Source organism: Meleagris gallopavo, chromosome Z, assembly GCF_000146605.3.
Source record: "Meleagris gallopavo isolate NT-WF06-2002-E0010 breed Aviagen turkey brand Nicholas breeding stock chromosome Z, Turkey_5.1, whole genome shotgun sequence".
Lineage (NCBI taxonomy): Eukaryota > Metazoa > Chordata > Aves > Galliformes > Phasianidae > Meleagris > Meleagris gallopavo.
In genome coordinates, this window is record NC_015041.2 from 22,573,077 (window position 1) to 22,586,389 (window position 13,313).

The 13,313-nt window shown below is 41.1% G+C and overlaps 1 protein-coding gene across 1 annotated transcript in view; it reads right to left on the reverse strand.

Moving 5' to 3' along the window:
• Nucleotides 1-46: 46 nt before the first annotated feature.
• LOC104914970 (ankyrin repeat and death domain-containing protein 1B) overlaps nt 47-13,313 on the reverse strand; it is a 33,627-nt gene continuing 20,360 nt past the window's right edge. Inside the window, exons 2-10 of the mRNA XM_010725561.3 lie at nt 12,938-13,036; nt 11,567-11,665; nt 10,558-10,656; nt 9,161-9,259; nt 6,203-6,301; nt 5,261-5,356; nt 2,096-2,294; nt 1,632-1,763; nt 47-1,305 (exon numbers count right to left, since the gene is read on the reverse strand). Of these exons, the coding sequence (XP_010723863.2) occupies nt 1,247-1,305; nt 1,632-1,763; nt 2,096-2,294; nt 5,261-5,356; nt 6,203-6,301; nt 9,161-9,259; nt 10,558-10,656; nt 11,567-11,665; nt 12,938-13,036 (981 nt within the window). The 3' untranslated portion in view covers nt 47-1,246. The remainder of the gene's footprint in view (nt 1,306-1,631; nt 1,764-2,095; nt 2,295-5,260; nt 5,357-6,202; nt 6,302-9,160; nt 9,260-10,557; nt 10,657-11,566; nt 11,666-12,937; nt 13,037-13,313) is intronic.

Below are 13,313 nucleotides of genomic sequence, written 5' to 3' on the forward strand. Positions count from 1 at the left end.
TCAAGTAAAAATTAAATTTATTCTTGTTATCTATGCTTTTACTAAATGTAGTTGACTTACTTAAACAGAGAATAATAGATAAAGGCAGTGGCCTCCACAGCCAGGATATGACATGAGTTGGGTTAGACACCTCGACTCTATCAAAGTGTCAAGCATTTTCATTTTTTCAAGTAAGTTGCAGAATGTTGCAGAAGTTGATGTATAGCTGACAGGGTATAAGAGTTTGCGTTTTAACTTAGATCCCGAATTCTAAAACCTGAGGATTTACCAGTCTCTGTCTTCTGTATAGTTCTGCAGCCTTGTCAAAATGGCTTGAACGTGAAAGGGACTTAGGCATAAGACTAAGACATCAGATTATAGCTTTGTATGTAAACACTGAAGTCCAATACCAAATAATGCTAGATATACAGAGGTAGATAAGGCCTCAGTACTTCCATTATATGCTAAAACTCCTGCTGTTATGTTACAGATGGGAGTATGAAGATAGACATTCTACATCATTTTTCAGTGTGAAATGCGTTCAGTAGTCAGAAAACTTGTAAGCATTATCCAGGACACCACCAAATATAGTTCAAGGCATAAACAAAGTTTAAAAATGTTAAAAATATGTATGTAAAGTATTAAATTATCAAATATTCTTTTTTGAGTATATAAACAAGGTTATGCAATGACAAAATTCTGTAGCTAGTTACAGATGGTTTTAGATGCTATTCTTGTATATTTTTACTATGTGAATCAAATGCTGAAGAGGAAACACTTGTCTAAGCACTAACTAAACAAGAAAGTCTCCTCTGCTAGGAAAACTATAATCCTAGCAAGACTATAAAAACCTGAATTCCAGATGAGGTGAGGTGCCAACCTATTTTGGGAAGTGTTGATTTATACACACAATTTTCATTTATTAAATTTATTTCAGCAAGAAAATGTCTCATTTACATTTTAGGTCAAACACAAAATAGCTTTAGTGGGGAGTTCTGATAAGGAATTACTATAACAATGTTAAGGCAGGTGCAGAAATTATAGGGTGGCTCTTGCTTGACAATATAGGCCTAAATTACCATCTAGGCATTCACTTTAGATCATTGAATAGCAAAGAATAACCAGTATTTCAAGAGAGCAAGTTCTTCTAGCTTGGATAAAGCCATGCAGCTTCAAAATACATTTTCATTTCTAGAGAAGATATTTGTATATGAAAGTCTCTCCATCTGGCATGTAATTCCATCATATATGCCATTTATCAATGAACTCATGAAATTTCACATTTTCTGGACTCCATGTCAGTGCTACTTTCAGTTCTGATCTTCTCTATAAAGAAAAATGAGAAAACATTTGCTTACGTGCTCAGATTTTACATGGCCAGCACTTATCTCAATGAAGGAGTGGGCAATCGCATTTTAATGGTGTTTGTAAGACAAAGGATGGGAGCAAAGTGCGTGCATTTCTCTCTTCCTTCAGAAAACTTGTCTTGCTTAAACTCTCTTCCTTGACCAGCCCCAGCCCCTTGGAAGGGCAGATTCCCAGAGAGGAGTTTCCTTCGCCTCTACCACAGTCACATCTTCCCAGCACAGGCTGGGAGCTTAGCACCACGTGGCACTTTCGTAAATGCTCTCTACGCCACAAAAAAAACTTACCAGCTAAATGCTGAAATCCTGCTTCCACCAAGTCTTTAAATATTTGCCTGACAGGATTCTGATGAGCCAGCAAAGTACCGTGTAACCAGATCAGCAGCATTCTGTGGCCGTGTTCTTTATAACTTTTTTTCCCTATGGAATACGCAAATCAGTTGTCTGTTCGACTTGCTGGAAAAGTGCTGTTTTGTGCTTTTACACTTCTACAGTTCCAAGAGGCTTTTAAAACCTGCCCATTCACTCTCACTTCCTCCTCTGTCTACAAGACTGAGACATAAAGTTTAAGAATAATAAATATTATATATGTGTAAAAATTATGTAAAATATTATAAATATAAATATAATGATAAATAATAAATATCCCAAGGCTTAGTAAATAAATCCAATATGAATACATCTTAAAATAGCTACATGCTTTAACATGGTCTGTATAACTTAAGTCTATCCATCCCACTAGTTGCTGTTACCTGTCCATTGTTCCTCAATAGCTTTAATCTGCTCATCTGTGAACTTCCAGAACAGGGCCAGTATTTTCCATTCCTGGGGTTTTAAATGATTGTACGCCAGATTCCACAGGGAGGAACGGAGTTGCTTGGTCTGTGTGCTATGGTCTTGTTTGAAGGACAAATCAGAGTCTGACCAACCATCACTATGACCTAGGTGTGCCTAACAACGACAGCAAATGACATTTTTTGTGATGAAGGTGGGAACTTAGCAGTGAACACATGGTCCTTCACAGCCTTACGTGACTGAGAGCAGGTGAAAGGCTCAGTGCAGATAAAGGGGCAATGTTGGCTGGCAGTAAGCTCTTAGGAAGGTGCTTAACATAGATGACGCTATTCTTGTGTTAATACTGGAAATGTCAGAAATGTCAGAAATGTCAGAAAGACCTCCTGTGTTCATTGCTACATATCATTAAGAGCAAAATAAAATTGCTTCAGACACTCACTGCACGATAGCAGCTAAAAGCAAGAATTACTTGAGTCCCTTGGCTGACAACTTTAGAAGCCACATGTTGAACATGTCTGGGGTTCAGCCACAGCTCTTACTCATTCTGCTTGATGTACACCACCAACATAGAGCACCTCTCCTATGAAGAAAGGTTGAGGGAACTGGGCTTGTTTAGCTTAGGGAAGAGAAGGCTCCAAGAGGGGGAGACCTCACTGTGGCCATCCGCTACTTGAAGGGAGCGTATAGTCAGGAGAGGCAAGCAACTGTTCACAAGAGTGAATAGTGATAGGATGAGGGGGAAGGTTTTAAACTGAGACAGAGAAGGTTTAGGTTGGATATTAGGAGGAAGTTTTTCACACAGAGGGTGCACTCTGGGAACACTAGGAACAGGTTACCCAAGGAGGTTGTGGATGTCCCATCCCTGGAGGCATTCAAAGCCAGGCTGGATGTGCCTCTGGGCAGCGTGGTCTGGTAGTTAGCAACCCTGCACATAGCTGGGGGGCTGAAACTAGATGAGCATTGTGATCCTTTTCAACGCAGGCCATTCTATGATTCTATGATTTCATGAATTTCATGAAAACGACTATTTTCTAGCCTGAGAGCTTTGCAGTTAAAACAAAACAAAACAAAACAAGAAAGTCATAATTCAGTAACTAATCATCATCATGGGGGTTTGATGCTATTTCTTCAGGTGCAGACTGTGTTTTGTGCTTCCAGTCACTTGCAGAGTGAGGTTTACAACATAGAATAGCTCCAGGCTCTCTCCAGTGCTGTTTCTCTTGCGAGGTTTGAAAAGAAAGCAACAATAAAACAAAACAAAGACAGAAACAAACTAAACACAGCTGCTCTTTGTTGCCAGTTGCATGCATAGGCCGTGGCAGTATGAGACAGCAAAAGCAGCTCTGGAATCTGGTGGAAACCAGGGAAGAGACGGGTTGTGCCCATAGATAGGACTAGCAAAGAGAACAAGAGAGCCTTTCACCCGCCTTTGAGTCATGTGCACTTCCTCATAGCAGCGCGGCATTCTGTTTTTTAACTAATGCTTTGTCACAGATGACCAGTCAGCTCAGTGTAATATAAAGGCAATTCCTGCTATAATGATTCGAAACGCTGTGGTTTGGTAACACTAAGAGAACAATTTCATATTCCGTGACTGTAACCTCTGAGCTGGCTTCCCAAAGGCGATGCCCTTAGCTATGTGTAATGAGACCAAACACTCGCATTTCTACTTCCCAGCATTGTGGGGCTCTTGCACAAACCTTGCTGCTTTAACATCTAATCTCCTACTCAGGATGGTCAGCAAACAAAACCAAGGGTGGGTGCAGCAAGTGACCTCGCTTATAAATTCCTTTTAAGCCAAAAGAAACAGTAATATACCTGACCGCCCCCCTGAACTGACAAATCAGGTGTGCACAACACGGCTCACGGATGTGTTTGTCACTCTAACTAACCTCAATCTGTGATTTACCAGCACAGTTCCCTGCAGCATTAAGGATCACCTGGGCTGTAACAGAGCACCAGTCCATGAGTCTGTGCTCAGGGAGGACTGTGGCTGCTTGCACTGCTTGGACAGGCTCTCATCCACAGTGGTAGAGCCCCAGTGCCAGGCAGCAGGGGGAAGGGGCAAGTCACGGACTTGTGAGACATCAACAGTGGGAGTGAGGGATCAGATCAGAAACTTGAGCTACATCCACAGCTCCACTGCATTCCTGTCACCAGTTCTTTCATCCCAGATTTAAATAAATAGTCTTAGCATTTTCCTTCTTACAACAGGCATCTTTTTCTGTCTCACCAGGGCCAGTCTGCAGGCAGTATTTGAGACAACTTCAGGATTTTAAATTGCATTATATTGAAACTCAACAAATTAATTCTCAGAGAGCTCATATAAACCTATGGCTCCAAAAAAAAAAAAAAAAAGAGCAAGACATAGGCATAGCAGGTGCTTTGTAGCTCACGGCTATGACTGTCCTTACTGAAATAAACAAACTTTTTCAGAATTCTGAATGGTCCCAATTAAGACTGTTATGTAACGAGTCCTGAATTTTCAAGACCTACTGGGGATGGGTTTGAATTTCAAGGCAGTTCTCCAGCATGGGTGTCTACAGCAACCCAGCCCAAACGCTCTGTCTTTGTAAAGATGCTAAGTTCAACCCTCCCAGCTCAGGCACCTCCTGCAGAGCACCAGGGGACAGCGTAAATGAAGCAGGAATGAAGCAGTTATTGGTATATCATTACTGCTGACTCTCAGGGAGGAGCATCACTAAGCCTGTTTCTCAGTAAGTATGACATTGTGGGAAATAAATTTAGAAACGGAGACAGCCTGAGGTCATTATAACCCCTGTCCTCCCTTCCTTACGTTGCCTGCCTCTTTCCTATTCCCTTTCTTCATTTCAGTAATTAACACAGGATGAACAGAAGAGGGAGCTCCCACTGCAGCACCGAGCTCTTCCCAGTAAATAGAAGGCTGATGCCTGAGCTCCTCCATGCATCAGCTGCGGATTTTGCAGCACCAAAGGACTGCAGCCTGATGCTGATGGCCTAGTTCGAATTTGGGTCAGAATGTTTCTCCACCCTTTTTATCTGTGTGTAGAGTATGATGCAGGAAAATGAACTGGATGACCTTTAAGGTCTCTGTCAATCCATGGCATTTTATGATTCTATGTTTCCGTGATGTCTCTTACCTGTTCCATGGCATAACGCCTTTCTGCTTTAATGATCATATCTACAATGAGGGCGTAATTGCTCCTTGAAGCCACGGCAAGTGCAGTTTTTCCATGCTGAAAGCAGAGAGTGTGAATCATGACATCATCTCATATATACAAGGGTAGAACAGAAGAAGCACGTGAGCTGTGTTGACAAACCCCCATTCTTTTTGTGCTTTTATCCCAGTCCATCTGAGCCCTCCTCAGCAATCAACACTTCGGTGTACAGGCACCTCAATGGCTTTCCACATTTCTCTCCGTAATCAGCCCTCTTCAGTGGGTCTGCACCAAGTGGAGACACCTCAGATATGAACACTCAGGCAATGTTCTTGCTAGGCATTCCAGAAAGGTAGATTGCAGAGAAGCCAGCCCTTTTATTAGAAGGCTCTCCCATTAAATCATTAAACATTTCAACTGCCCAGTTACTACAGAATGCCCTAATATACATGAGGAGACCAGAGGCAGCAGGAGCTCCTTAGGGCTGCATTCCCTGGGATGTGTGCACAGAATGGGGTGTCCCTGGCCCCTGGTGCTGGTACACCTGCCATCAGCACAGCCCCAAGCTTCACATCAGGCTACCAAAAAAAAAAAAAATAATAACATAAGTTTCATAAAACTTTGCTCCAGGACAGTTTTGTGCATGGAAATTACTTCTTTAAATGACTGAAAACCTAGATTTTGTCAGTGTTGTACTTTAATCATACCTGAACTCAAAAGCAGCTTCTTTGCTAACACTATTCGAGATCCCTGCAAGTTGCAGGTAAGGCAGTATAAAAAGTGAGCTTCCTTTGTAAGAATGAACATGTGGCTGCTCTCATTCCATGAAGGATGTCTGGAAACATGCGCTTCCTGCGTTTCTGGGAAGGTCGTAAAACAAAATAAAGCTACGTAACCCAAGCATGCATGAGGAAGGTACTCTACCCTGTCTGTGATCTTGAGGTCACAACCTGCCTTCAGCAGCACTTCCACCATCTCCACATTGCCAACATCAGCAGCCAGATGTAAAGGAGTTTCCTGCCTCTGCAATTAAAAACACCAAATAAATACAATGAGCCAAATTCCACATAGAAGAAAAATGCACACAATTTGAATCTAGAGAAGATTCACAACAAGAAAACTGGAAAATAACAAACAGAATGAAAATGTAACTCTTGAATAACTGCTAGTCTTGTTTCAAACAGAAAAAAGAAGGAAGCATCTGGGATACCTGCAGGAAAAACAGACAGGAACTCCAGCTCAGGACAAAGCTGCCATCAAGCCTCACTAATGCACCATAGAGTAAGGAGCTCTTGCTCTACCCTCTTAAAACAAGATTTTTGGGTTGAGTGTTACATGCAAGTGCCAATACCCATACTATCCTCTCAAGTAACCTCTCCCTGCTGAAATTCATGTGAAGACTGGACATCTATGATTTTCAAACAAACATGGTGCTGCAGTTCATGGCAGGGCTTCTTTCTTAGCCAGCTCTGCCACACTCTGGTGATTTGGAGTGGAAGGTAGAACAGAAGTCCACCTGCTGCACAAGGGATCCAATAATCCTTTAAGCACAATAAAATAAAAATTAAAAACAAAACAAAAAACTTTATAATAAAGTTTTATAGAAAAGTATATATAGAAAATATAGAAAATATAGCTAGACAAACATTCAGCTTCTAGTCTAATCTTCATGTCTGTAATCATGTCATCTTCATACAGATGCATTCACCCAAATCAAACTTGTTTATTTATCCTTCCACTGAACTCCACGAAGAAACCAGGAGCACATGCCCTGGAGCGCTCAGCAGCCTGGTGATCTGTTTCCTGTTCACGAAGAAATGTTGTCCTGCTCTTTTCTTTACTGTTTGCACTGATGGGAAACTATTCCAGATGCCTATGCCTGCAATGCAGCAGCAAAGAAGATATGCTGTCACTTATGGAAATGGTGTAGCTAGACAGCGTGTTCCACATGATACAGTGACCTTTTAAGTTGAAGGTTTTGTGACTGCTGTAGTTCTGTCTGGATTGAGTAAATTTTCCTAATCATAGAATCACTCAGGTTGGAAAAAACCTTAAAGATCGAGTCCAACCATGTCCTAACCATACTACCCTAACTCTAACAACCCTCTGCTAAATCTGGTCCCTGAGCACCACATCCAAACACTTTTTAAACACATCCAGGCTCCCTGGAGAGCCTATTCCAGTGCTTAACTACCCTTTCTGTAAGGAAGCGTTTCCTGATATCCAGCCCAAACTTACCCTGGCACAACTTGAGGCCATTTCCCCTCATCCTGTCACCTGTCACCAGTGAAAAGAGACCAATCCTGCTCTCGCTGTAAGCACCTTTCAGATATTGGAAGAGAGCAATAAGGTCTCCCCTCAGCCTCCTCTTCCCCAGACTAAACAGCCCCAGTTCCTTCAGTCTCTCCTCATAGGACATATTCTCCAAGCTCTTCATGAGCCTTGTTGTCCTTCCTTGCTCCTGCTCCAGCACCTCCACATCCTTTCTGTACTGAGGTGCCCAAAACTGAACACAGTACTCGAGGTGAGGCCTCACCAGTGCCGAGTACAGGGGCAGGATGACTTCCCTAGTCCTGCTCACCACACCATTCCTGATACAAGCCAGGATGCCATCAGCCTTCTTGGCCACCTGGGCACACTGCTGGCTCATATTCAGCCGACTGTCCATCAGTACACCAAGGTATTAATAATAATAATAACCTAATAATTGCTGGCATTGTGCCCTGTTTTGGATTCAGGAGAAAATCACCTTTGATGACACAGTGATGTTTTAGCTATTGCAGAGCAGTCCTCGCACACAGCCAAGAGCTTTCCAACCTGTGGTGCTTCCCTGCCTGTGCATCAGGGCTAGAGGATGGAGAGGAAGGTGCTGATCTTCCCTCTCTCCTCAAAGCATCTTTCAGAGAAAAGGATGGAAGGTGTGATTGCTGATTTTCTCCATAAGATAGTTTTTGGAGAACTGAGAGAGCAACCAAGTTGGTCCCAAATACCACATTAAGCTCAAGGCCTCTGTTCTTCCCATAGTTCCCAGAGGCAAAACTGAGCAATAAACAGCACCGAGGGAGCAAAGAAGGGCTTGGCACTGTGCAGGCCCTGCTCAGCAGCAGCTGAAGCACCACTGTGTTATCAATGCTATTTGGGCCGCAGATCCAAAACACAGCACTCTATGGGCTGCTATGAAGATAGTTAGCTCCATCCCAGCCAGATGAAGCACACTCAGACAGCAATGAACGTCCAAAGGAACAAACTTGTGCTCCAATTTCAATTAGAAAACCCTAATTTTTTTTCTATGTAGTATCCTTTGTTAGATGTCATTATTTCTTAATGAGAAAGGGTGGACAGTCTCCCAAATCTAAAATAACTTTGCTAGACCAGTTTTGAACTGCCTTGAATTAACAGATCAAGCTTGTGTACTGTACTCATTCCCAGATGGACAACTGGAGATTAAGAGAGTCCAGGAACCAGCTGGAGGCGAATTTACCTTCAGAAAACTACATTGACAGAGTTATAGTGAGGATGCAGGAAGAAAAATAAGATTGTTCAGGTCATTGTCACTCTGCACTGGACTTACCTCTGAATTCAACTTTGGAACATTTTTGTCATTTATTATGCATGAATCATAACACTTGGACAATAAACTAATCCAAATATTTTGGAGTATCTAACATTCTGCTGTCCATGCTTGATGCAAACACACCTAGCACAGCATGTGCCTGTGACTAACATTATGTACACATACAAAAATATAAGAAGGAAACTGCCTCTTCATTTTTATTATTCTTTTTTTTTAATATCTTTAGCTCACAAGCAGAAAAGAAGCAAGCAAAATCGACATAATCACCACTTAGCAGTGAAATAGTTACAAATCCCCATTTTCCTTACATGATTTAAGAAGTTTATATCATGATTCGCTTCCAAGAGTTTTTTCACTATCAGCAGATGATTACTGATGACTGCTAAATGGAGAGGGGAATTCTTCTGCTGTGGAGAGAAAACAAGAAGTTGTTATACTCATTGCACAGACAGCACACCTTGGGGTATCAGGGACCACAGCTGTCACAGCAGAGAGCACCATGCTTACAGCAAGGCACCCCTTTGTACATCGGTGCCAGGGTGTGCCACTGACCCTGCTCTGTTCCTTCAGAGATGGAATAATTCTGATTTGGCCATACAGCAGTCAGAATCCACTTTCCAGAAATAAACTCTTGTACCATAGTGCTGCCATAGTTATTCTTCATAATAACCTGACTTGCTGTAATATTTGAAGGAAGCAAATTACAGCTAGAAAGAAATTAAGTGCTTGTATTTGAGTGATTATTCATGCAAATAACTGAGGCAGTGTTCCAACACCAGTCACAATTCAACCATTAGATTGGCAAGATCACTTTTCTTGTTGAGCCTGTGACTCATCAGTTTCTCATTAAATACAGCTAAAAAGTAATTCCATGCCAGTGCCAGAGGCCAGCTTATTAGTGTCTTTATAATCCACAACCATTTCTTTAGGGCTGGAGAGAAATAAATAAAGCTCTCACACAGAGCTGCACTGGAAATATTTCCAAAACCGAGGTTACAGTTCTATGAGTTGTTTCAGCTACAGAAAACCAACAAAACAACCAGCACATACAAAGGCTGATAGTTAAAATAAATCATTACAACTGCATGATACAACATGCAAGCAATCGTGGCTGATATGTCACAAAGTCCAGTCTTGTTCTTATCCAGCACTGCAGAAGTAGAAAATAACTTCTTCACAGAAAATCTTAGATGTCAGAATCTGAAGAGCATCAAGATTTTAGTATCTTTTTAAACTCCTAAGAGAGAGAGATTTTGACAGCAGACGCTTTGAGCACAGTCTGAAAACACTGAAGTATATATTGACCTTTATTTAAAATCACATAAATTGTTAACTCTCTGTCCCATGTAGGGGGCACCCATATGAGATATGAGGTGGCACATAGAGATGCCTGCATTACCACAGCTCAGTCCAAGCAGAGTACTTTGCTCATCTTCCCACACTGCTCAGTCCTCAGTACATCCCAACTACCTCTGCACTGCGCTGTGCTGCTCTGCCCACACACGTGCTGGGTGTGTGCAATGGGATCTGTCTTGATCAGCCCATACCTGTGGGTAACCAGCATCCACAAACCATATTATCAATAAGTTGTGCGGCAAAAATAACAAAGGATCTACTCAGTCCTCAGCCTCATTCTGTGTATGAATCCTCAGGGAAAGACTGGGGATCCTGAACACCAGCATCAAACATGTTGTCATACGCTCACCTCAGGTTTAGGGACCAGGTCAATGTTCTTATCAATAAGAAAAGTGACCAAGGATTGATATCCATTCTGAATGGCAGCTTGCAATGCATTGCTGTTGTTCTGAAAGAAATGTTATAGATAACAAAAATTTACATTTCTGTTGCTGGGAAAAAAAAAAAATCCTACAGTTATCAATCCAGAAAAGTCTTTCACTGACATCTGTGTTACTATATACCTCTTTCCTCTCAAAATAAAACATTTCCATTTGATGAAGTGATGGAAAATTATGAAGAAGTCCATCAGCAACATATTTTTGTGAATAGTGAAGGAACTTCCTTTTAGTGCCATGCAACAAACATGCTGAAATAAAAGCAGTACTCCATGGTCCCTTTTACTCTCTATTGACTAACAGATAATTCAGCATTGTCAGCTTTGCTGAGGCACAGACTACAAAACATCTCCCTGTCGTCAGTTCAGTCTGTCCTTTAATAAGCAGCTACAGTCACATTAATATATTTAAAATCATTATTTAATTTAAAAAAAAAAAAAAAGAAAGAAAATGTTCCCTTAATTCTGCTATAACAAACAAGCTTTCACTCTGGTGGAATCACAGGCATCCATGCATACTCTTGTAGAAGGCAAGAGGAAGACATTTAACACATCTGAGTTCAAGAACCAGATGTGGGGAACAGATTTGTCATCAGTTCATGAACATAAGCTGCCAAAAACAAGGCTTTTCAGTTATCCAGCTTGGTTAGATTTCTTAGCCACATGTTTTACTATCGGGTTGACAATAAATAAAAAAGCCTTAAAACATAATTCTATGAAACATGTCTGTGCCTCGTCTTCTAAACAAGTTCTGTTCAATTAACATAATCTCCATTCCCAACTTGATTATAGTTTTTACCATTTCCTAAAAAGTAATCAAAGCAAACAGACTGTCAATACACGCAGAAGAGAGAAGATAGAGCCCTTCCCACAGCTCGGGCTGTGCCAGCAGCAGTGTGATGAAGTGATTTTGCATACGTACGTGAGTTAAAACATCAATGTTACTCCCTGCTTCCAGTAGGAGTTCGGCACATTTTTCATTACCTCCTTCAACAGACAAGTAAAATGGAGTTTCTCCATTCTAGATCAACAGAGAAAAAATGTATATCCCAAATTATGCAATGTGATTATAAAGATTATAAAGTTATGACACTAAACAGATTATCTTGATCAGTCATCCAGCTCAACAGAAAAGGGAAGATGGCCACAAGAGAATAGAATCTGAGGGATGGATGACAATTAAGTCCGTATATGCAGACAAATTGTACAGTACAAATAACTGTTTATTTCCAGAGAAAGTTACAGTCCAAAGGTGCAGAAACAATGATGCTGGGAATCAATTGCTGCCACTCAACACCAGTCAACACCACTATCACGTCGACATATACCATAAATGCCAGTTTATGTCAGCCCAATGCCATGATTTCTAACCAATTCTCAAGTCAAGCTTTAGCTACAAGGAGCACTTTTAATAAAAATATTTCTGCTGTTTATTTCACATCTCTCTCTGTGGAGAAGTCTTTTACTTCTCCACAATTGGTCTCTAAAAAAAGAATATATCTGTGTAAATGATTTGCACAGGGATCTGATTCCCCTTTTCTGAGCTTCTACAACACATGAAGGTTTATTGAAAACCACCCTAGTGCTTCAGAATTCACAGAGGCATTACCAACTCCTGATCTTTGCCTGCTTGAACTCCTGCCACCGTCATTTTGGCAGACATGAATGTATCGTAGTACATAGCTTATGGTGGGATGAGAGAGACTTGGTTATGCACAGAAAGGAAGATCTCCAGATGGAGAGGAAGTCATTCGCTCCATTAGCCACGGCCAAGCAGCACAAGCTTTGTATGCAGAAGAAACACCTTTATTAGGCAAATCTTGGTACAATAAGAGCTTCACATTTCAAAAGGATTTCTGTGTCTCAGCCCTGCATAGGTGGGGGGAAAAGAAAGAAAAAAAGAAAGAAAAAAAGCTAGCTGGATAAAATAGAGCCACTGTGCCTACAAGCCTTTAGCCTTTTGCTGAGGAGTGGATATCTTTTACTCCTGGACTATTTCCCTCTACTAGTAAACAGGGCACACATACACACACACACACACAAATTTAAAAAAAAAAGAGAGAGAGAAAAACTCATTGTTTGAGGAACAGAGGACAGAGCAAGAGACATTGAAGATGTTAGTAGAGCTGAATCTAATGGAGTAGAGACAATGAAACTGGATAGAAACACACTGGGGAAGCAGCGGAACTCATGAAGTCCATTCAGTGGAAAAATTATACCTTTAAAATGTCAATTTTAATTGTTTTTTTTTCAAATCTCTAACTTTAACTCATGCAGTAATTTATGTCCTCACCTGATTGAGGTCATTTATTTCATCCCAGTGTTTGAGAAGAATCTCTACAGCTTCACTGTGGCCATTTTTAGCTGCCAGATGTAGGGCTGTGTTTCCCTCCTTGAAATTAAAATGTCAAAGGAGATATTTTAAAATGCAGAATAAACTGAAAGTTTTAAGAACAGCATGCACTTAAACACAGAGCCATTTGTCCTGCTTCTCTATTACTTATAAGTGGGAGGTGGAAGACCCATAGCTTCATAGCATGTTTCAAGGGCCAAGCTAATCTGAAGGGAGTCTTTCCTCACGCATGCAGTTGTGACCTTTCTAATCTAGATGACTGCTCATGCTCTGAAAGCTACAGTGCATAATCAGCCAAAAAAAAAAAAAAAAAAGA